The sequence below is a fragment of the Dioscorea cayenensis genome, chromosome 8 (assembly GCF_009730915.1).
Source record: "Dioscorea cayenensis subsp. rotundata cultivar TDr96_F1 chromosome 8, TDr96_F1_v2_PseudoChromosome.rev07_lg8_w22 25.fasta, whole genome shotgun sequence".
NCBI lineage: Eukaryota > Viridiplantae > Streptophyta > Magnoliopsida > Dioscoreales > Dioscoreaceae > Dioscorea > Dioscorea cayenensis.
The window spans coordinates 3,386,725-3,412,509 of NC_052478.1; the positions used below are offsets into that span (position 1 = coordinate 3,386,725).

General features: G+C 33.2%; 2 protein-coding genes across 4 annotated transcripts; both read right to left on the bottom strand.

Moving 5' to 3' along the window:
• Nucleotides 1-23: 23 nt before the first annotated feature.
• LOC120267451 (replication factor C subunit 3) lies at nucleotides 24-8,250 on the bottom strand. The gene is made up of 12 exons (XM_039275109.1): nucleotides 8,105-8,250; nucleotides 7,869-7,979; nucleotides 7,749-7,781; nucleotides 7,293-7,461; nucleotides 6,062-6,243; nucleotides 4,237-4,373; nucleotides 4,037-4,135; nucleotides 3,686-3,755; nucleotides 3,530-3,604; nucleotides 1,814-1,859; nucleotides 450-538; nucleotides 24-364 (listed from the first exon to the last, which is right to left on the bottom strand). Exons 1-11 carry the CDS (start codon nucleotides 8,186-8,188, stop codon nucleotides 480-482), a joined length of 1,065 nt encoding a protein of 354 aa, XP_039131043.1. The 5' UTR covers nucleotides 8,189-8,250; the 3' UTR covers nucleotides 24-364; nucleotides 450-479.
• Nucleotides 8,251-10,675: 2,425 nt separating this feature from the next.
• LOC120266736 (CCR4-NOT transcription complex subunit 3) lies at nucleotides 10,676-24,326 on the bottom strand. 3 transcript variants are annotated; one of them, XM_039274397.1, is made up of 17 exons: nucleotides 24,130-24,326; nucleotides 23,885-24,016; nucleotides 22,770-22,886; nucleotides 22,084-22,134; nucleotides 20,908-20,997; nucleotides 20,630-20,776; nucleotides 20,376-20,486; nucleotides 19,323-19,397; nucleotides 17,990-18,736; nucleotides 16,565-16,735; nucleotides 15,025-15,184; nucleotides 14,823-14,935; nucleotides 12,255-12,533; nucleotides 11,988-12,122; nucleotides 11,730-11,911; nucleotides 11,246-11,345; nucleotides 10,676-10,910 (listed from the first exon to the last, which is right to left on the bottom strand). In XM_039274397.1, exons 1-16 carry the CDS (start codon nucleotides 24,220-24,222, stop codon nucleotides 11,276-11,278), a joined length of 2,673 nt encoding a protein of 890 aa, XP_039130331.1. In that variant the 5' UTR covers nucleotides 24,223-24,326; the 3' UTR covers nucleotides 10,676-10,910; nucleotides 11,246-11,275. The 3 variants fall into 3 exon arrangements, with proteins under 3 accessions (XP_039130331.1, XP_039130332.1, XP_039130330.1); XM_039274398.1 differs by having other exon boundaries at nucleotides 17,990-18,694; nucleotides 22,770-22,907; XM_039274396.1 differs by having other exon boundaries at nucleotides 22,770-22,907.
• Nucleotides 24,327-25,785: the final 1,459 nt, after the last annotated feature.

The window sequence follows — 25,785 nt, forward strand, 5'->3', positions numbered from 1 at the left end:
CACAATGCATGCCCCTGCTTGCCTTCAGATGAAATAGAAAAATTGATAGTAGTAATGCATCACCACTTGAGATCAAATTTTTTAGGAACAACCACAGTTGTCATGGAGTGCGGAAATAAACGACAGGGCATATTACTGATACGAATTTAAAAAAAAGGAATTAAGCCCGTTTCAAATTTCAATGCCCAAATATTAACAAAAGTTGACCCATGGAATTTGAAAGGTGTTCCCCCACCAAACAAAAGCATTCCATGGCTTTGGAGGTCAATTTATAACTCAGATAAAGAACTTGTCCAAGAACTTAAGCAGGCAAAGATCAACATCAGCAAGTGATTTTAGTTTCCAGTTCTAGCAAAAACCGTACCTTAAAAAAAATAAAAAATAAAAAATTCATAATCTTTAAGAACATCATAATGTACCTCAAAGATAAATGGGAAGTTGATGCTTACTGAACATGCAAAGAAGCTCTCGGAGTTTGTTTAGCCAAATGTAGCAATGAGGAAACTCTTGTATATGCTCATAAATTTGGCCACAAAAGCTGCAGAAAAGCACATTTTACCATACAGAACACATAAGTTAGAGATGTCATAGTACATGCTCAAAAGTGATATTAACATACACAGAGCAAGCACAACTTTGTTTCACCATGGCCAAAAGATGGCGGAAACAGTCGATTGCCCAAGAGGAAGCTTGAATAATTGATTGTGCATGTGAATAAGTGTGAGGTAAGTTTATGATTCATGACATTGAGATATAATAGTGCACAAAAAATAAACAGAAGTGAAAATAATTTAGCATGTCAACACCATTAGCATCAAATGGAACCATCATAACCACCAGTCTTTTATTGTTTCCATTACCATGTGGAAAACCAAGTCATAAACAATATCAACCAGCACAATTGTAGGTTTGAATTTTTATGAATACTCGAGATATAGAAGTAGTTGACGGGCCTAACAAGCACTGTAAAAAGGATTGCAGACAACACTAAGCTGTTGATTGGTCTCACTAGCAGATCTTACTCCAAGATCCACATACACAGATAAACTTGTGCAAGAGCTTACTCAATGAGAATATCTATATATATGTTTTTTCAACTATCAAAACTCCTTTATATTCTTTTATGAGATTGTCTTCTCATCAGATTATTTCATTGGCAAAGAGTAGAAATTCAAAAATCACAAATGAAATAGAAAACGCTAGAAGCATACACTCAACAAACTGTAGGTGTTATGCACTTGCATCAAGTGTGATCATCATTTATGCTTTGTAAGTAAGTTATATAATTCAACCTAACAAGTAACAACTCAACACAAAAATTTCGATAATACATCGAACATAAACACGCCTTGAAGAAAAAGATAAAGCACAAACTTTTTCAAGCTTCCAGCATTCTGATATAATGGTACAACTAATGATAACTCAACAAATTATGTGCCCCTTTGTATGGCATAGATCAATACCATTACATTAACAAAAATAGAAATGCGCCAATTTAAGGGATGTTAGAAAAAAACTACACTTAAAAGTTTGAGCTAGCAGGGACAGCATACTCAGAAGTCTACATCATGTCTTAACATACGAAGGTGTTATTGACCAGAAATGTTACACCACACAGATGTCCTTCCCACTATAGCAATAATAGACTATATTGTCACATAAGCAGAGATAAAGTAGATATCCTTTCAAATGCCAAAAATAAATTTATAAGCCAAGGGGGAGAAACTGAAATAAGATTGAAAATTCCTGAACGACGAACAGGATGAATTGAAAAGAGTTGAGGTACATATAGGCTAGAAAATGACAAAATTACCTTCGATATGGAAGATGGCCTTCTGTCCCATGCGCATTTTGTGCTCCTGCCAAAAATCAAATAAACATGAATGAAACGAGGCTGAAAATACAAGGACAACATGCTCATATACTGTCAGATGTCAAGAGCGTAATTTATTTTCCTGTTGAACAAAAATCTTCTTCTGCCTTTACGATATAAAAGTTAAAAAAAATAAAAATAAAATAAAAAACTTATCCCCTATGCTTGCCGCAAAAAAGGTTGGTTTAAATGGACCATAATAATGAAGATGATGGACCCTTCCTCTGTCATTTCTATGTCCTTAATATCGAAGAAGGTTAAAGAGCCACAATTATGATGCTATCAATTGGTAAAAGACTAGAGGGACTGAAAAAACATTTCAGCTCCATCAAGATGGTTGCCTTGATGCTTTGTTCAGTAGCTAGTAGCTGCAAAGCACTTTTAAAAAACACAACTTAAGCACTTATTTCATTAAAAAAAAATCTAAAAGAACCTAAATACAATGATTGCATTGCCCCAAGGCCTCACAGCCTTTGCGTGAAAATGGTTGAAGTCAGGCACTCATTCACCAGAATCACATAGCAAATCAATCAGCAGCTCCACATAAATCCACTCATTTGTCTCCACAGCACTTACCATCTCACTTAACAAATGAAAAAAAAACTTGTACAATAGTATCAAAGAAAATATCTAGTTTCCAAAAGACAACCTATTTATCTCAGGATTCTCAAAAAGGGGACTCCACATTGGAAATGATAAAGCACCCAAACAGGGAACTTGAGATATGAGTTCTCCAAAACCAAAAGATAGTGTTCCACTTGATTCTGGAAAAGAATATAACAAAGGAAGATTCATTTTCGCAAATAACATACTGTCTAGAAAAAAAAAAAAATCTGAGATCTCACGAGAAACAAGTGTGCCTGTGCCACGCAATTAATGAACCAAAAGATGAACACAAATGCCCAAATGGCACCATTTATACAAATAATTATCTCTTTGAAGGACTTGTTGACCAACTGTGATTACTACAAATGGCTTTCCATCTTCCATTAGTCTGAAAGTTCAAAGTTAAAATAATTAAAATGAATAAATAAATACATATATACTGGACTACCTAAAGGCGGTGAAATCATAAATCTCATTATAGGAGCAGATATTTAGTGTTCAATCCGCTTTTCCAAATAATAAATCCCATTATAGAAGCAGATATTTAGGATTCAATCCACTCTTCCATACTAAGATTATAAACAATTTGAAGAGTTCCTTTCTTTATCTCTCTTTCAAAAAGATCTAATTCTTTGGCAGTCAACACCATATTAAAATAAATGGGCATTCATAAAGGTAATTTATAAATAATGTTCCATGACTGCCTTGGTCCAGTTAACAAAGTTAATATTTAGGAGTTCACATAAAATTGGAGTCATACATGGCACAATGAAGGAGACTAAGAGGGAAAGCCAGATTAGATGGTCTTTCAAGTTCAAGGGTAGCATGAAACGACAAAAGGAGGCATAACAGATTTAAATTGAACACTTAAAAAAAGATGACATTATTCGCATACTTAGATTAGCACAGTGAAAAGAATTTAAAAGGACATACTGTGATGAGGGCTTGTATAACAAGACCAGAAAGAAGTTGTCTCAGTAGGTCCAAAATCCAAATATACAAATAACAGCTTTACAGTTTAACTGTTCTAATCAGTTACGGAAACCTTACATAATATGCAGCCCAATGGCAAACTTCATGTTTTAATTCGAAGTCCAACTTTTTCAGCAATTCTGACAGCAGCTTCTGCATACTTAGAACAAATTAGCGATACATCAAGTGGACGAGCTAAAAAGAAAGACAGTAATGATATCATGACCCTTTTACCTTCAGAATGATTTCTGGCGGAATACAATTAACAAGTAGCTCATATAATTTCCCTCGAACTAAGAATAACCTGGAAGCATATAACAATAATTTTAGCCACTCGGACAGTACATAATTGACATTCAGTATAATTACCAATGAAGTTTCCCAAACATATACTATGAAAATAGCAAAAAGAAAAAAAGAAAGGGCTTTCACATTAATAATGTACTTAACAGATTATGCATTCATTAAGGTCAAAGATACATAATTAATTAACAGCTAAAATGACCACGTGAAAACGAAGCATATAAAACTGAAAAAGATTGGTTTCCAATAACTTCCAGTAAACCAAGAAAAATAATGAAAAACCTTTTAGGGCTTTGTTCCTTCATTATATCCGATGCTATTTCAGAGACATACTGCTCCCAGTCAAGTGGTGAAATTGCCTGGTTAGCAGTAAAGGGATACCTTGGCACAGAGAGATTTATAACAAAAAATTAGAAACTGCAGATATTGTATTCAAGTCAGCAATAAATAAAAGAACAGGCATGTGAAGCTAATGAGCTTACTGTTGCACCCGGCAGGTCTCAAAAGATAGTATTGCCCTTCTCAAATTCCTGTTAGATTGAGATGCTATACGAGCTGCAAATCCAGGAGGCAGTTGCAGACTTTCTTTCTTTGCTATGAATTCCAAAACTTTAACAATCTGAAACACCACCGAATATCATACATTTGCAAAGCATAGCAACACAAAAAAGTATCTATCATTACGTCCATAGACATGTATGTATGTAGTGGCTTAGGTAAATCTGTAAACGCCAAGTATAGAAGTTCAAAATAATCCTACTACCTATTAAAAAATTCAGATCACTAATTCACTAGTACTAAAGTAAAATAAACCTACGAGACAGGAAAGATTACTACAGCTACTAATCAATTAATCTTGGTGAGTTGCATGCCCGAGGGGACCGTTGCTCGGCTTGTCAACAATGAAACATCAAATTTGAGACTTTCAGATCAAAAACTAAATTCATTTAAGGAAATTTGAAGCTTAATGACCAAGCCACTACTTACTCAAGGATTGAATGCCTAAATAAAGAGGATATATTGAGAAAAATTTAAGGCTTAAATGAAAATTATGCTCAATGACTAACTGCCTATGATTTTGGGGACAAAACTCATATTTAGAGTTGTTTACACATGTATGAATGTTAACAACATGCCCATATGTTAAGGAAAATTTATACATTCATTTGTTAGGATCTTTTAAAAATAAAGAAAAAGGTTTATAGCGCATAACCATCCATATACCAAATATCACAATAGTGAAGTGGAAGAATTACAATGGATTTCAGATAGGTGTGAAAATTACAAGAGAAACCTTTCAACATACGAATGGTTGTATGCATTCCTATATGAGTGAAAATAAGAATTACAAATCTTCACTCTGAAATTGAATGCCCGGAGAACACATGAATTGATGAAGTAACCACTTGAAGGAAAGAAAGTTATTGTTATTCACTTATGTGGAAGCTTTCATGTTCAACTATCATGAACGGATTTTAAATTTTTACACAATATTTAATAGGCTGACACATATTGAAAGATCATACAAAAATATACCCTTGTGCCTCCATACCTAAATTTTCACATGCCTTATCTAGCAGTCATCACTATGAATACTCATCTCATTTTATTCAAACCCTAATGCAAGAACATCAAGCCTAACTATTATAGACAATTATTTTCAAGATTAAACTGAGAAACATTGACATGAGGAGACCAACCATACTGTACCACTTTATAGAGAAATAACAAATGGAACACGCAGCTTTAATTTCTTTTTTGTAATTATGCAATTCCCAAACAAATGCAAACAAAATAGAAAAAATTAAAAATTAAAACAACAATGTCATAAAGTTCTAGAATAAGAAATAACAATTGGAAAAAGTTCCAACAAAGGCATGCAAATATTTGCTGTAGTGAGCAGATCTATAGACTGTATGCTCATTTGGTACCTAATAATTTTAGGTTTGGTTCTCAAATTGTTGTAATATATTCAATAATTCACTTTAGTAAACATTGATCTACAAGTGAAACTTATAGATACCTAAAAACAATAGGCAACAAAAACTTATATAATTTGTTCAAGATATATACCTATGATATGAGAAAGAATTGGCAAGAGACTTTTCAGGCCAGGATTAAAGAAGTTATAATGAGCTAGAAGGGAAAAGGAACTATTTCTCATAACCAAAAGCCATCGGTAAGGCACTTCAAGAAATCTAAAAGCTAAATCATAGAGTCAGTTATAGGCTTTGGAAGGGAACACTGCAGCTTGCTATTACAACTCATAATTACAATAAACACCATAAAAAATATAAGTATTATAACCTGTTCATGAGTGGGTGCATTGACTCGCACATTCAGACAACGGGATCTTATAGCCTCAGTTACTCTGGAAGAGCTATTGCAACATAATATTAATCGGCATGAGGCACTATACTTTTCCATTGTTCTCCTGAGAGAATGCTGAGCTTCCCTCGAGAGCTTGTCAACTTGATTCAGCAGCAAAACTGCATTGTGAACATAAATAGTTTGTTCTTAATTCTTAAAACAAAATGCATTGAATTTATTGCATATATCTTTTGACAGCATTGAAATCCACATACTGCTCATATAAAACTGTGCACAACCACAAAAGAATAGCTTACACCATCATTCCATGAAAGCAAGGGAATTTATTCCACAATCAATCAACATATAATAATTGTTGACACCATATTATTGCTGCTCTACATTTTTCCGACTTTTTGTCAGTTAGTTAATCACAAGCCTAAGTGCATGAAATTTTGTTACTATAATAAAATGCCAAAGATGATGAAAGCATAGATAAGGCAATTGTGTTAATATTGAGCTTTCACGCACATGATGCATCTACAGAAATTATATAGAAATGGAGCTTCAAGAATACATTCTAGCCTTCTATGCAGTACAAGGACCCCAAAACAAGTGGTCTGGATAAATTTAACCCATGAAATTTGCAGGCATCCTCTCATGTCTTTCACCAGAGCAAAAGATGAACTTGGAGAATGATTACTTAAGGTACAATCACCTTCATAAATAAAATTGGATGAATGACACAAAATAAGAAATCAGTAATCACAAATTAAAGTGTGAAAGCTAGCAATTCACCCAAAATTTAAAGCTCATTTTGTATACTGTCTGCCCAAACTCATGAAAAATGGATACAAAATTGAATAAAATAAATAATTCTCTCCCCCTTACGAAGTAAATGAAATAATGAAAGCCAACTTAAAACAGCAACACTAAGTAGAAAAGGCATAACAATTAGATCCTCACATTTCACCAATTCCAAGATGCAACATATGCATTGCTTACTCAATAGAAAAGAAATGGTTTTTTTTTTTAATTAAGGAACAATAAAATGACTATTTTGTTAGTAAAAGCCATAATGTTGGCTCTGCAGATCTACAAGTGAAAACAAGATGATGATTCAGAATCCTCTTAGCAGTGCCTAACCCTTGGAGGACAAAAAGAAAAAAAAAAATCCATCTGACAAAGTGTTAAGATCTTAAAAGCACAATTAATTATAAAATGTTACCTTTGAACCCCTTTTTGCCTTTGGAATCTAGGGGCCTAATTTTTGCCATATCCTTAATAATCTCCTGAACAATGTACCTATCCTGAAAACCTGCATCACTTGGGTTCAACTCGATATGGTGGGTACTTGACAGAGTTGTCAACTCAAGCTCAATTGTCCGGCTCCCAGCCTGTACAAACAATTGTAATAGAAAAATAATCAGATTTTAATGCCAGACCATGGCACCAGGCATCTTCCACTTCACTGCCCAGGCAAATTGAAAGGGAAGCTCCAATGGAGCCCTAAATTTTCCAATTGTAAAACTGGAAAACCTCAACAAATCTCTCAACACATGAAACTAGAGTACTGAGAGAGCTAAAAGAAATTAAGTATCTTAACAATCTGCTTGTTTGCCTAATGCAAAGAATAATAATAACAATAATAAAAGGACGATGATATGATACTAGAAAAACTTACATCAATTTTCCATGGTTTGTTCTCCAACTTCACCTGCGAGAAATCCAGCAAGAAGGATAACAGAAAAGAAACAATAATATTTTTAAGAAAGGCAAGAGAAACGAAAGAGCAAGACCACACCTTTTCAGCTCCTGGACCAAACATTTGCTTGAGGAGAGCCATAATTAGGGTTTTCTTGCCCGATCCAGGGGGTCCATAGAAAAGAAGATGAGGGCAATCCTGCTCCGAAACCTAAAAACCAAAAACCCAAAACTGAATATAAACCAAAGCCAAAAAAAACAACATTATTAAAAAACCTCAAAAACCCTAGATCGTGCAAAAATATAAACAATCGGGAGAGAAGGCAAGAAAATCACAAGTTTCTTGAGATTTTGGGCGATCTCCTCGTGGACGATGATCTTGTCTAGGGTTCTTGGCCGGTACTTGTCCACCCACAGCATCGTTGGAAAGCAAAGGGAGGGCACTCGAGAGTCGCGACTTCGGAGGAGCAAATGGAAGCACTCCGGATGGGAAGTGGCGGGAATGGGTTGGGAGGGTCCTTATAATGAATGCCTCGAGATCAGAAATCGTTATAAAAGTTAAGATGAAGGGTTCAGATGGATCCTTGGCCATAATTATAAACACTCACAAGTTAAACAAATTTTAAAAAAAATAAAAATAAAAAGGAAGATAAAAGAAAATACTGTACTCTAAAAAAAATATAGTTTTATATTAAAAACGATAATATTATGATAAAAGTTCTAATTTGTATAAATAGCAGTATTTTTAATTAAATAAGTATGATTTTTTTTTTCTAAATTAAAGTGGATAAATTAATTTAAATTAGGGGCAACCCAGACAAGTGAAAGGGAGAAAGCTCTTTTTAACACTGTATTATAACTAAATAAATAAAAATAGTTGTAACACATTATTAATTAAAATTTTTAAATCCAAGTATAACACAAACATTGCGTCGTAAAAGATCCAAGTATACACTCAGGGCCCGTTTGGCATTTTGCAGGGAAAGTAATTGCATGTAAAGTCTTTGCAGGGAAAGACTTTGCATGCAATTACTTTACCTGGAAAATAACATTACAACGTTTGGTTATCCCAGTCAAAATTGTAATAACTTTGCATGCAAACTTAATTCCCACGTTTGGTATGAACTTGTTTTCAATGTAAAATTAGGTTTATTCTCATTTTTGCCCTTAGTTGTTGAGATGCAGAGTAACTATATATGCAGCCAAGAGAATTGCATATAATAAAAATAGACCTATAAAAACATATAATAAAAATTAAGGCCTAAAAAGGTGATTATTGAGTCTATTCTTTTTTATTTTACAAAGCTTCTTCAAATGCTTTAAGAAAATAAATTCATCAATTACAAACATATATATAAAACACACACATTAAAATAAATTCAAATATTTAATCTTGATTTACAGACCGATAAAACACACACATTAAAATAGACATTACGTAATCATTTTAAAAGTTTTTTGGGTTTTTCGGCATTCAATGATTTGGTTGTGAAAAAAATTAAGGACTGGATATAATATCAAGATTTTACAAGGGTTTTTACATAAAAAACCCTCCAAAAATCAATTCACATTACTTTTGTTTTCAAAGTAGTTTTATTATGTACATCATATCTATTACTCAAGATTTTCTATTACAACAACATAAATCTTAGGGAAAAAGAAGATATATGAAGTTCAATAAACCAATTTTTCAAAAAGAATGTATGAAATTCGCTAGCAAAACCCTAAAAATGTTGATGAATTACAATGAATTTCATCAACTTTTTAAATATCAAAAAGGCATCCTTTTTCATTTACATAAATTTTACCAAGTTAACAAAAAAATTAACAAAAATATGGAATTTATGAACATAAGAAAAAAGGTTTGCACCATTATATCTACAATAAAATCTCATAAAAATAAAAAAATATGTTATGCAAAAACATGATAAAAAGAGACAATAAATAATATTGTTAAACTAAGGAATTAATATTTTGATTTGAATGCTTCTACTTAATATTTATTTATATATCTCATATATTTTAAAAACTTTGATTCACTGCAGAACAATTTTTCGTGAGAATTAAAAAAAAAACAATCGTGGACAAGTAAAATATATATGTCTCAAGTTCTTATCTTATCATGTTGGATTATTATTTCAACATAGATTTGATTTAATCAAAACAAAAATTCTCCAATAAAAATATTATACAAACAAATATGAAATTTATTTATCTTTGATCCATTTAAAATATGAATTTTACACCAAGAAAAATTTAACAAAAATTTAACACAAAATAATCTAACAAACTTAAGAAAAAAATATTACCAGGATTTCTCCGATTCAGAATAAGTGACACTCTCCGCCGAATTGGAAATATGATCACGTTAGGGTTTTTTTAAAGACAAGAGTTTTATGTAATAAATGGTAGTTTGGTAATTTGGCAATTACCAAACTTTCCCATCCAACGATGTAAACACTTTCACACCAACCCCCTGTGAATCACTTTCCCTAGTTAAGTGGAAAGTGATTACAAGGAGACCATATTATTTTTAAGAACCAAACGCTTGAAATAAATTCACCCCTTACTTTACAGGGAAAGTAACAACTTTACATCATACCAAACGAACCCTCAGATACAAGCATTTTACACACGCAAACGCTGCTTTTTAAAAAAAAAATAATAATAAAGTCATTTGCTTTTTTTTAAAAAAACAAAATGAATAAATGACAAAACAAACAAACAGATATAAAAAATACACCACTTAACACTTAATGATTTAACTGATTTCTTAGAGATCAACTTTTCACTATAAAACCTAAAAAGAAGAACAAAAGATATTCTCCTACTTGTTTTCATGTGATATTTATTTTGATTGAAAAAAAAACATAAATAAATAAAATGGTTGCTGATTCAAGGGAATAATTTCTTGAAATTGGGATTTGGGAGCTGCTGTTTTCAGAATAAGTTATATACTAAAAGTTCGATAGTTCTGACATACACCACCAGGCCGATGCATGATACATATACAAAAAAAAAACAAAAACAAAAAACAAAAACAAAAACAAAACAAAGTTAATCATATTCATTATTACAACATCATTAAACTGTAAAACTCTTTGATGTATCTCAGGATTACTCATCCGGAATGAGAAGATGCCTGCAAATCAATTAACTATGAGTAAACCACAGCATAAAAAACTTTAAAGAAAAAAGGAAGGAAAAAAAAAATCATGCATTCAATGATCTGAAGAACATGTATGATGGGTCATATTGGAAAAACAGACAAATGTTCTGCATGTTTGAAATAACTAAGCTCTTTCTCATTGATTTTCACCTAAGAGAGCTCAGAATTCTTCAATAGTTCAGATTTCAAAGTTAAAGATGCTTATAAATTATCTTAAATGCCAGTTTTCCAATTCTGAAAATTTGGCTGATAGCAATTTAATTCACATAAGGAATATTCAGTTTAAATTGCAACAATGAGGAACTTACTGAATTCTCTCTTCCTGGAGGTTAAGCTTCCTACACAACAACAAGCTCGTCTTCAAGGTAATTGTACTCAAATGTGAACTCAGTCTTGATTCTTTGACACCTGCAACCAGAAGTGGAAGTCCGCATGTCATGAAGGAGGAAAAAAAAACATTTTAAAGCACATCTGACAATTAAGATGGAGAATTAAGAAAGTGGGGATGATTCATCAAAATACATAAGCTTCACTACTTCAAGTGCTTCATCCAAAACCTTAAATGACTAAAACAAAGAAAAAAGAAAAAAATCGGTATAAATATATATTATATTGCCAGGTAGCAACTTGATATTTTTGGTAATATCTTCATCCAAAGCACCTAAGCATCCACTATGAATGTTTTTTGCAATAAAAATGGATGGGGTCTATAACAAGCAGAAATAACAGAATAACAGACAAGGAACATATGCTTACAAATAATAAAAGATTAAATATGAAGCATCAACATACCATCCTTGTGTTGTCGTATCTTCAGGAATATGGAAGTCAAAGTATACATATGTTCCTCTCTCAAACTCATCATTTGTAACTTTTGGCTCCTCATGGCGTTGAAACCAAGTGTTATATTTCCTATGGAATCTCCATGATTGCCTTTTTAATTCTCTTGCGGCTAAAAACTGCTGGTAAGTGTTCTGCAGAACAAAGTTCAAAAGAATCAGAATAGACAAAATAGATAAAAGAAATCATTATTGAAAATGCATAGAACACCTGTTGATAATAAAATGCAAAGAACAAAGTATCTGTGCCATATGGCTCAACCCCCAATCTTTCCCAGAAAGCAGGATTGTCCATAATTGGAGCCTGAACTTGGGGATAGCTAGCAGGAGTATCAGCAGGGTGCTTCTGGAGAAAAGAGAAACAGAAGGGAATTAGCTGAAAGGGTAAATAATGACATAAATATGTTTGCACTGTTTAATATTTACATCGCTAATCTGATCATTAAAAATAAAATTATACGAGGAACAAGCATCATACTGGTATGTAGCTTTTTACACGTTCTGAATCCCTCGGCTGTGGCAGTTTGCCATATGCAGCTTCAAGCATCTGCATGTTATAAATCTGATCATGCATTCCTCCAAAATTTCCAACTGATCCGCTAAGGTTATCACCAATTGCACCAAGGTCAGGAGCACTTCTTCGACCAATTACACCAAGACTAGCTGAAGGCTGCCCAGGTTGCACAGGCTGGCCAGGTGAGAGATCAGTGTCTCTAGGTAATCGATTACCTTCCATGATTGAGGTAGATCCAGTGGCCTGGGAAACAGCAAGAATGCATCTTAGTAATTTTGGAAAGGACATATGCCAATAACACTATCATCAATTACATTTGTTTTCTAGCCATCAACAGAAGTTCAGCAATATATATATATATATATATATATATGCAGGAAAACTAGAAGGACAGCAAAAACATTAGCGATCAGGTCCTGATTAATTGCCAAAAATTTCTTCTTGCCATGTTCTTTGATTTTCCAAATGAGAAACGTACAAAAAGATACTTCCGAGGGTTATAATGTATCATATGGATAAATGCTTCTTCATTGTACCTAAAATCCTAAATATCTAATTAGATTTATGCCAAACATCACAAGTAATTGAATAAGTGGAACAGGAAGCCAGAATAATCACATCTGACAGATGCATACACCATTCTCATTGAAAAATATGAATAAATAGCATCAAAAAATAGGATTGGATCCTTCAAAAGTGACTTGAGTCCTTTTGAGATCAAATTAAAGATCATCCTGGGTCAATTCCTATCTTAGCATACAATACCTCATAAACAAAAAGAGATCTTAAGGACAAGGTTTAAAAAGGCGAAAAGCGTACTTGAGGCGTTTTGATCTTATGAGGCGAGGCGTAAGCCTCGAGGCGATCCGAGGCGTAAACCTCAACAAAAAACTAAAAATTGTAAATAATAATTGATAAATAATTGATAATTTAACTAATGCTTACATATTTATATTATGAACTATCAAATATTTTTATTATTTTTTTATTTTTTTATTTTGTATAATTATCTAAAATTTTTTAAAAAAATAATTTTGTTGGTTAGGTTCTATAATTTTTTTAATGGTGATTGATTATCATCTTTTATTATTTTAAAAAATATTTAAAAAAAGATTATTTTATTCACAGGCAAAAAAAGTTTGTTTTTATTTTGTTTTAATTTCATATCTTTGATTTAATTGGATTTGAGATGATTATTATTTTAGATAATTTGTAGATAATGAATAAAAGTTCATTTATATTATAAACATTTTTAATATTTTTCATAATTTTATTACCATCTTTGATATATTATTAATATATATATATATATATATAATACATATAATTAATTTTTATTTTAAAATAATCTCATCCATTGATCAATGAATCAATGATTTGAGTGTTAAAAACCCTAGCCTCCACCCGTATGAAAAATCAATGATTTGATGATTTTGAATATCAACAGCTCAAAGCCACCACAACCGAATCCACCACTGGCATCCCCTCCACATAATCTCCAACCTCCTTATAATCTCCGGCCTCTGCAAGGACCACAACAATCGGCACTTTTTTCTTTTATGTTTATTCATGAACGCACGCCTCTTCCGCCTCAAGGCAGTGAGCCTCGAGGCGGAGCGCCTCACCTGGTTGAGGCGCAAGCCTCACCACCGGCCATGGAGGCGTATGCCTCGAGGCAAATGGTCACCGCCTCGCCTTGAGGCGTATGCCTCGTCCACTTTTTTAAACCTTGCTTAAGGAAAACAGCAGAAAGCTGAATGTATATATGTTCTATGAAAGAGACAGGTAAATACCATATGATGTAATTATTATGACCAAAGGCACAGTTTGCTATTTTCAAGCCTCTTTTGAGCTCAGCCTCAAGTTATTTTATCCAAGTCATTTTCATTTAGCCACATCCTTCGATATTAACTAGAGCACGTTACACAATGGTTCCCTGTCTACTCCTTGTTACCCAGGCTCATATCATCAACTTATTCTTTCTAGTTTCTTGCATACCCTTCATGAAATAAGTGCATCTTTCATAACTTATTTTGCATGCCAGGGTCTCAATACAGTGTAGCCCATGTGACAATCATGCATAATCCTTCTCTTTGGTTTTGAAAGTTTTAAGCTCAATTGATAAGTCATTGCTACTCATCCAACAATCCTTTGATCATTTCAAGTACGCAATACTCCATTTCTCCAATTTATCATATAACCAACCCTAAATAAAGCAAGAATCACCAATAGAGAATTATATCTACTGAAGTTAGATTTTCCCACCAGATTCTATTTTTATTACTTAACAACAAGTAGATGGCTTCTCATATTTGAACCTCACAGTCCAATGTTCATGGCCAGTCCTAGAGTAGTTAACTTGACCTCATCTAAACTAATGAACACTGTAAAACCCACAGAGGAAATCACTAATTTATTATCTAAACAGAAATTCTTGCAATCTTCAATTCAGGCAATAATTCAAACAAGCATATTAAAATAGGCCATAAATAGTAAAGCAAAAAAGTTAACAAAATTTTACCGCATGCTTACCATAAATGGTGTTTTCAAATCATCATCATTTATAATCTTATTCAATGCAGAACTTGAACCACTTTCTGTGGTCATGTCATCAGGAAAGCTTTGTAGCTGCTGCTGCTCCTCAACTTTTGCAATATTAACAACTTATATATTAAAATACAGTTTAATTGAAAAGATGAAATAAAACTAAAAGGACAGATATCGTCAAACAGACCTGCGTCTTTTGATACACTTGAGATCAAAGGATGCTGGGTTGATTGTTGATGGATGGGCGATTGCTGTTGTTGTGGAGAAGATACAACGGTAGAGAGACCTGATGACTGAACTCCTAGTCCTAGTCCCATTTGAGGTGAAAGAGGACTTTGAGAATTGAACTGCATGTGACGATTTGAAAGTTAGGTGTTTTACCCATAGATGACAATCTTGCAACCCAGAATGGACTGCAATACCTTTTAAAAAATGACTAAAGCAAATTAACAAAATCTTGGAAACCAGGATTGACTGTGATACCTCTTAAAACATGACTCAAGATCAACAAAAATTTATTCTTAATTTCTGACAATAAGATTGAAAAAAATCATTAAAAAGGCCAAAAAAGGGCTCAAAGAGAAACATGGAAAAAAAACACAATTATAACAAAACATTTAACTGAAAAATAAAGCATAATACACGACGATAATTAGAAATTGACCTCACCGCAATGATGGCACAAGACACTATTAACCAAGATAATTAGAATAAAATTCAACAACTACTTAAAGGAAAGACATAGGGAAGAGAATTTAAAGAAGGAAGTATTCAGAGAAAAAAAGATAAAGGTCAAAACTTACAATAATTATGATATATAAATGTGGTTACAGCAATAAAGAGCATTTAATGATGTTTTATATTCTCTGATATTCACCGGGTAACGTTCACAAGAAAGATAAAATTGAACTTCAACAATTCCATGTTTGTCTGCCAGGCACAAGTCAAGTTAAAGTTATAGTAACTCAAATGACAGGTTCATAATCAAGACAAAAGTTAAATAGGATAATTTTCCTTATTCAATGAGACATCAAGCAGGAAAGTCAATGGTTGACTTTGTTGAATCAGTCAACAATGATTTGTGCATGCAAAGTTAATACCTAGACAACGTGTGAAATGAAATGCAAGACATCTGCACATGTTACAGTTGATGGCTTACTACCTAATGTAAAAAAGCCAATACACCACCATGCTTCAGTGCCCTTCTTATTTCTAAAGATTCCCTTCTCTTTCTTGTGAATATATAGAATAGTTCTTTCTATTTCATCTCTACTATCATTAAATTTCAAAATTTTGGAAGGGATTTGCTCACAATGTGTGCTATCTTTGCAGAAAAATAAGGAATTCAATTTTATTCTTGATCTCAGGACACAACAACCATGACATTCTCATTTAGATCTTATCAATGGGAACACCAACATGTTCAACATTGCCAAGCTTAAAATGTCTGGAAAGCTGTTTTGCCTTATGCAAGGACCCATTTGAACTATGAGCCAAATAACATCTACAACTGGGCCATGCCCATCGAATTAACACAGATTCATTTCAAGTAATGGTACCAATAATGGAGGTCACTTCTCTAGTTAAAAAGCATTTTAACATAGTATATTGTATCACTCCATAAGAGACACATGGAATGGTGTTATAATCATCTCCAGGATCTATAAACAAATAAGATGAAAATCTGTTAACAAATTAACTTAAAATTTTCAGAATTAGAAAAGAACCTGCTGTAAGAGTGAATTTTGTTGTTGTGCGGTAAATTGCTTGTGACTTGCACCAGGAAGAATTGGTGCACCAAGAAGGTTACTATGACCTTGCTGTTGTACTTGTTGGAGCTTCTGAAGAAACTTCTCCCTCTGATCAGGAGCAATCTCAGGTCTTCCACGAAACTGACCCTAAAAGGAATGATTCAACTTAAAGCTCAATTAGTATAAGAAAGTTGTGCCAAAAAACGAGATAATGTGCTTATACAGCAGATAGAGTGATTAGCAACCAATTCAACATTTCAAATTATAATCCATCAAGAAAGATGGAACATGTCTTCATATTATATTCCAACCCTTCTTATAAAAATTAGCATAAAGTGTTAGCATGTTCAACTGTAAGTCATTCTATTTGACGATATACACTATTATCCAAGATAGAACTTCCACATCCTCAACATTTCACTTCTCATTTCTACAATACGAGTCTTCAACTGCCTGAAAAGAATACAGTCAGCATGTACTTCAAATGCCAACATGCAAATTCTTCAGAAGCAATAACAGAAATGCATTTCTAGAAAAGGATGAAAAGGTGAAAATTGTTTGCCTTCCAACGTACACAAAATAATTCAGAAAAATTTTAGCACTTGTGGCGAGAATTAGAGGAATAACTAGTTCAATAGTTCAATGAGCATTTCGATTTGGATTACTTTAGCAAGAAGCAAAGCACAGGTTATACTTGAGTTCAGGGATATTGAACTATTCAGATATTCAAAAGGTTAATGGAACAGGATATTAAACATCCAGACCAAAGTTCAAGAAAACAAAACAAAAACAAAACAAAAAAAAAACGAAAAAGAAGAAGAAGAAGAAAATTTTACAAGGAGTCTAACAAAAGCAAACACGACTTCATTTAGTTACTTGGAAATAGGCAATTTGAGAACGAAACATGATATCCAATAAGTACTCGGCTTGTGAATAATTGATGAAACGAAGCAATACTAATTTGAGAATCAACTAAGAAGGGGAAATTATTCAAAAAAAAAAAGAGAAGGTCCAACCAAACAAAATGCAACCAGAAGTCTTCAATTCAAATGAAAAAGGCAAGAACTGAATATCAGGCACAGGGTTTAGCTCTCACGGCAGGATATGAAGTGTCATATTGCCCTTGGAATATACTTAATCAGTAGGGGAACTATTATGAGCCAGATAATCTGGTACACTTTTAGATTGTTATTGATTAAGATGGTGATTTGTTGTTTGTTCTATAGCTACTCAATGGCATGGCTACCTTTGTTTCTTGGTATATTTAATGATTCGATAAATTGCCTGTTTATACCCAAAGAAATAGCCGAAAGAACACACTACATGGATAGTGTGAAAAGGTAGATCCACAAAAATAACAACCCACAAATTAAAGCATAAAACACGAGTGGATGAACGTACCATTTCATTTTGGCTTGGAAATGAATTGCCAGTTTGAGGTCTCCACTGAACACCAAAGACCCTTCCACCAAGAACAGCACCTTCACTAACATTATTAGAATCAGTTGAAGCAGTTCCATCACTTGTTTTGGGAACCTGCGGTAACATCATTCTGTTATTTAGAGGAGAACCCATTGACTGGGAAAGACCACCGCTTGCAATTCTGTCATCAACACTTAAAATATTTCTCTTAGCAACATCTGCTGCAGGTGGAACTAAACCAACAGTCCCAGCACTTGAGATACCACCAGCAGAACCCAAACTCATAGCAGAATTAATCGAAGGTTGGCTGGAGACAGCTCTGTTGATGCCTCTCGGCAATGCCTCAGGGATGGCTGGAGATGGCTTACGACCAGGAAAATTTATGGTATCCTCCTCCTTCCCTGTATTAGCAATGGCAACTGATGAAGGAACATTGGTGGCAGGATTCTCTGTGACAGCACGAACAGTTACTGGAGCAGAAAGAATTGTTGCTGCTGTTAGGCCACTGACTGATGGGCGTGTAGAGACAGTAGCAGTTGCAGTCAAGTTAGGTCCCACTGGAATTCCAGAGACAGAAATTGGCGAAACTGCTGATATGGAAGATCCCGCACCACCAGTTTTTGTTGGTGGTGTTCTGGGAGCAATGTCAGTACCATCTTGAGAAGATGTTTCTTCACCTTGGTCCTGTGAAGAAGTGCTCTGCTGAGAAGCTGATGACAAAGAAGACTGGGAACAAATCGTAAAAAAATCATCAATGATGTTTTCTTGATATTAAAATAAAAACAATGATGTCAGGGAAAAAACAACAAACCGTGACCATCAAATGAAGTGTAACCAAAGAGAATTTTTCATTACAATTTTAAAAACAGTCAAGCAAATGTATTCCAGATAAAGATTACAGGAAATTTTCCATGTAAAACCTCCCCAAGAAAATAAGCAATGAATAAGGGAAAAGTGAGGGTTGATAGATGGCATTCTGCAGCATAACTAAATTTACAAAACAGGATACACATTTTCAATGATTGGTTAACACTTAACACAAGGATACCTCATAATAAGTTAGATGTGCATATGGAGTTTCCGGTTTATCTGAGCACAACGGTGGTATGAGCATCATATGTTTTCTCTTTTAGAAAATTCATGTCAAAAAATAAGAAGTTCATACAAACAACTGTTCTAGTTTACTTTTTTTAAAGAGGAAAAGCTTCAAACCTATTCATAACTCAATCACAAGAGACAGATAAGATAGATGATTCAATGTCATTAATCTCGCACCTCAGCTCTAGTTAACGTTCTAAGTTTTAATACTTACAGGTAACTGAGTTGATGATGTTGCTATAGAGTTCTTCAAACCTACTGCCGTAGAAGTGGAAACAGCACCAACTCCCTGCCAAAAAAAAGGAGAAGGAAATAGAAAATGTGAATAGAATTTTTCAATTAGCTAAATGATGTGATATCACCACAATGGACTCCCATGATCAAATCCGAGGAATACTATGATTTCATTAAGGAAAATACAACTTGGTAAATATAGACACCACCATTGAATAGTACAAGGTTGTTCCGTGCTATTACAGACAAACAGACAACAAAATCCCAACTTTATTAGGAGGCCAAGAGGTGAACAGATAACACTTCCTCAGATTAAAAACCATCATTGGAGTAATTCGCAATGTATAACAGAGTGCCTAAAGTTTCAAACTATTAAACTTAAATAGAAACCAGGTGCCACAATTTGGTGTTTACAAAAGAAGAAAATTAAAAGATACGTGATGACAGCAAATAATAATGGCGTAGAAACAGAAAAAATTGTGTTTCTCAACAAGGAAGAAAATAACATTCATATAATAGTTACATTCTCCTGATTATAAACCTGCATGACCTGAACATCCAGTGCAATTGACTCAACCACATATTAACAATGACTAATATGTGTAGCATGTTAATAGCGATCGTGTAAGTAAACTACATGGCAAGATTTGCAATGAAGTAAGAAACAATTATAGAAAGTATGTAGAATCACCTTTTTTTAATTAAAGAAAATAAAATCAACTAAGACACAGGAATTTTAAATCACCAACAATGCAAGTAACGTCGATCCAACTGAAATGAACTCAGAATAATATTGTTTCTTATGGCCATATGCTTCTTGAAAAACAACAAATGCTGTAATGCTACAAATCAAAATTTTACTATAGAAAAAAAAAAGCCCAAAAATTGGACTTCCACATATTTTGCAGGTGTATTTGTTCTTAGAAAACAATAAAAGGAGACAAGATTAATCAAAAAGGTTGAATTAAAAAAATAATAGAAGAAAACATAAATCGCAACAGTTCAAAAGGATAGAGATGATAATATAAGTTACCTTAACAAGACTAGATGGACCGAGTGTCACTAGATCCTCAAGTGCTTCCACCTTGTCCAATGGCAAAGAGCTATAGAACTCATCAACGTCATCAAACTCATGAAAATCCTCCTTCACAAATAATCAAGGATGTCAGTCATGTGTTAAAAACAAGGTTCTAATAGTCAGCATGAAACACAAGCTCGAAAAAACATGCATATAACAATTACAGAACAAGACTTGACAACTTGGCTAGTATATTTGCCAGTGCAAACCTGATTGCGTTCAACGTAATCTTCCAGAAATTCTTTAAGATCATTAACTTGGTCAGTACTTAATTCATCATTATCTAGTAGTCTTAAAATCAACTCCAGCTTCATTACATGTGCCTTATGACGGGAAATAGATGTCTCCAGGTGAGTCTGTCAATGAAGTGACACCAGAATATGCCAGAAAATGTCAATGAATGATTGGTAAAATGAAATTTAATCATCACAGCAAAGAAAAATGCCAATTACTTATACAGCAACAAAAGGTATAATTTGGAACAGACCAATCGAGGTGGCCTTGTCTTCCCTTTCTTCACAGATAACCCTTCAACCTCTGCTTCAAAGTTATCAATCTGACTTTCCAGATCTCCAACCTGTGAAAAAATAAATTACTGTGCTAAATCTGCAGTATAACTTTGGGCTGGTAGATGGAAGCATAATATGAAAAACAAATTTCTTATGACATCAAGACTGCAAAATAAGGGAGGATGGTCAATCCATGTTTATGTTTGACCAATATCTAATGTCTCTTCCAATACCAGGTTTTCTATAGATTTTACTAAGAAGCCAATGGCATCCTTAACCTCTACCATTTCAGCATACAATTAATGAAGTCAATGCTACCAGAAAATTATCTTACAAATATGGTTATTTCCAGGATTATAGATTAAAAACTGGAGATTTGAATGAATAAGACACACTAAACTAATGGCATGAACTTTACATTACAATTATGATTACGGTATGGTCATCATGTACTTCCCCTTGGTCTCATCCTGATCTGTGCTTAATGCATAATTGGCGACCTTAGTTGTCAGCATATATTACTAGCACATTTATCTAGTGGTAAAGGCATCTGCTCTAAGAACAGAATGCAGCCTTCACTTCCATATAGGCAAGCCCACAACGGTGAATAACTTGAAGCATATTTTAACGGATAAAAATACTGTGGCATGAGCTGACACTTCAAAAATGCTCAGAGTGAGGAATACTCATAAAGTAATTGATCCTACAACCGGATTTCATCATATAAATTGCTTTTACTGCAAGTCTGCAATGGAGAAATTAACTAAGAGGGTAAAGCATAATAGATAATAAGATTGATTTTAGCATAAGAGAGAAAAGATATATCTAAATTTAGGGCCAGAAACACTTTTCACATTCATATTGATAAAGCAAGACAGAAGCCTAGTCACCAAAAAACCAAGGCTGCCTATCCGTACAAATGGAACCTTGTCTAGAATAAAATTAAAAAGGCTTATAGACTCAATACCCCTTATAATTGCATGAATTGCAGATAACTAACAAGACAAGATTAAAGTTACGAGAAGCTGACCTACTTTTCTGGAGACAGCAGGGAATAATTAAAAGTACATGAATTTGGCATAATATTGATGAATAAATTCATGTACCAAAAAAATAACAGAAAAAGTATAGGATGTACAAACAAACTTGCATACCACATTATTCAACCAATCCCTTGTCTCCGATTTCGCCTTCTCTTTTGGATCCTATCAAAAAAATCAACAATCGCATACGGGGAAAAAAAAATGATATGTCCTACACAACTATCAAGATAACCCACAATGAAAGTTTGAAGCAAAAAAACAGTACTACAAAAGTTGCAATGGATAGAATTTAGAAAATACTTGAAAAGGATTCAACTCAAACATCACAGACTAACCATGAGTAATTGAACAGAGAAACAATGAAAATAGAGTAGAGAAACAGAAACAGAGAGGTATTCCTAGAAAACAAGACCTAAAATACCCCTGAAACAAAATAAACTACATTAGAAACAAAATTAGATTTCAAGCATACAATGAGGTACTTAGCTATAAGAATTATGAACTCCGACAAAGTTAATTGAAAAGAAAACAGTCAATGCATCATGTTCACAATGAGGTGCTTAGCTATAAGCATTATGAACTCCGACAAAGTTAATTGAAAAGAAAACAGTCAATGCATCATGTTCACAATGAGGTACTTAGCTATAAGCATTATGAACTCCGACAAAGTTAATTGAAAAGAAAACAATCAATTTATCATGTTAGATGGACAGAGTGAGATTGAAACCTGAAGAGCGAATTATTGCGGACGAACTAAATATGAAGAAAGCATGACATAAGAATAAAGAGACACTTACAGTTTTGGGTTGTTGGCCTAAGCCTTCTTTTGAAAAGGCTTTTGTTTTAGTCTCCTTCTCACATACTTTAAATCTTTCCATTTCTTTCTCAATAAGCTTGCGAGCATCCATGAGAGCCTGCTCATAAGAGGCACTAACCTATGTCAACATATATCAGAAAAATGATTGTCAATCTCGGAAATAACTATTTTCATTATTAGGGAGAACAGCAGGCATTTTGAATCAATTCCCCTAAATATCATTAAAAGAAGATTAGAAAATAATCATATTATACAGCAACTCAAAAATGAAAAAGGTCAAAAAAGCGGATAAGTTTTAGATAAACAGTAAGCAATCATTTTTTTTAAACACAATATTCTAGGAACTTTCCCTCTAAGTTGAATTCCATAGGGGCTAGAATGTAGAATTCTACGCCACAAACAACATAGTACTACACATGAAGACACATCAAGTCAACAAAGGAATGCAAAACCATCAACCAACACAAAAAAATTGCCCACAAAACATTTCCTCAAGCACCACTATACAAATTCAAATGCTTTATATTCAATCACATTGATCATGGATTCTCCGCCCACCACTTTCTCAATCATCCTGTTTTGGAAAGAACAATGATTACCAAATACAAGTTTAACGGATACGCTTAATGCCTTCGTTGTTTTGTGATCTTGGTGTAGCCACTGTCTATATATAAACTTCGCCCGACAAAAACTTAGCTATTTTTATAATAAAACCTCTAGCAGAGAGAACCAGCAAAGTTATATCCGACAAGAAAGCCAGTCAAATAATCCACTAAATTTGAAGTGTATCTTCTTAAAACTTAATATACGACAAATCATCCACGACAAGGTGACCCTAACATATTGCAATATCATCTTGTCCTAGCTACTTAAAAGAGCATATCAACATAAGCAGATTTAGAGTTTCAAAGACTAGCAATTTCTTGATAAATACTTAATGCAAACAAAACCAACATAAAAATGGAAGGTGATTAGCCTGTCATGATACTCCAATCCAATGTAAGCATTCAAACAGATCTAAAATCTAGCTAACAAACTCACAGACAAATAATCTCTAAATAAAAAACAATTACTAAGAAACTAAGACAAACTAACTTTTTTATCTTTTATCTCGCTCGACTGGATCCATGTTTTTATCTGGTCTCGATATCTCTGGAGCTTCTTAATCTCCTTCTTCAGATCCGCCTCAAATTTCTCCTTCTGATTCGCGTTCTCGGTGTCGTAAACCTACCAAGAGACACAAAAACCACACACAAAAAAATCTACGCTCAAGTAACCAGAAACGGAATCCATAAGCACCAAAAAAAAAAAAATCAAAGATTTCCCAATGAGAGCCAAACCTTGTTCCAGATACTATCGAAGACATCAACGCCCTCCTGGACCTTCTTGAGTACCCGATCAATCTCTCCCTGGAGTTTTCGGCTGGCTCCCATGGTGGAAGCGATCAAACATTCGGTGATCTCGAAACTAGGGTTTTAAATTGGGAAAACTAGAGAGTGTTCAAAATGAAGAACAGAAACGGAAACAATGCTCTCTGTTCTTCGGCATGAATTGCAGGAAATGTACACCTGGCAATCTTTTATATCTCGACCGTTCGTATGCCTCGAGATTAATTGTTTGGGCTTAGTGTGGCCCAATTTGGAAAGCCCACTGGGCCCGGACATAGACCAGCCCAAAACAATTTCAAATTTTGAATTATGTCGGAATTTTATTAAAATAATTATTTTTTACTAGTGTACGTCTGTAATATATATCTTAATTACTGATTGATTTCTTATTGATGGTATTATAAATTTTGAGTATCAGTTAAATAGTTATTAATTTTTATTTATTGGATTATTAACTTGATAAAATATATAAACTATTGCGAAAGTTTTTTGGTTGGTCGATACTAAAATTATAAAAAAAAATTATTTATATTGACCAAGGCAAATGCTTGTTATATATCTCTAATTTGTTTTATAATTCATGTGAATGTATATGTAATTCCTTAGTAATGAAATTATTATGATATATGCTTAAAAAAATAATAAGGCTAATGCTTGTGGGTTTAGCAATAGCTTCAAAGGTTATCCTATTCCAAAATCCCCTAATAAGTATTTGTTAAATATTTTAGTGGTTTAAAAAAAATTAAAACACTGGTGAACAATAATTCTTAAACACAATTAAATTAATCATAGTTATTTAAAAAAACTAGAGAGTTCATTCTAGAGTGGATGTGATTACACATTCAATTTTTAAAAAAAAACTAAAACTCTCATTAACTGACTAAAAAACAAAATGAAAAATATAAAAAAAAAATATTTTGAGAGTTTGTGTTCTCCACAAATTTATTAAAACTAAAACATGATAAATTAAAATTAAAATAATTAACCAAAAAATTATAAAATTAAACAACCTAAAATTTTCCCATCAACAAATACATAAAACATGAGAAAAAAAAATTGTCCATGATCTTATAATACGTGGTTTTGTCTATTTTTTTTATGTAAAGTAAATAAACCATAAATTTATTAGAAATTACAAATAAAAAATACAAAATACTTTGAAACAAAACAAATGCAAAAGATAACATAAAATACATTACAAGATTTTTTTTTAAAAAAAAATAAATTACAAGACCTATCCGAAGTGCAACAACTAAACTAAAATAGAAAAATAGAGGCTCCTATAGGTAGAGAGGCCCGATCTTCTTCTATGGAAGACCAACTACTTTTTCAAAAATATATAAATAAATAAGATCCAACTAATAAATAAAAAATCAATACAAATAACACAATTAATTTTTAAAAAAATATAAATAAAGGAATTGTTTTTCACTTAATTCAAAAGTTTCTCACTAGAGTGACAGGGAATTTGTTCTGCTTTCTTCTTGGGAAGTGGGAAATAAAAGGAGGGAAGTGGGGAAGTTAGTTATGGCGTAACTGAATCCCCTTCTTAGCTTCTTTTTCCTTTGTTTTTTTCTTTCTATTTTTGAGCCAAGAGTAGGAAAACCA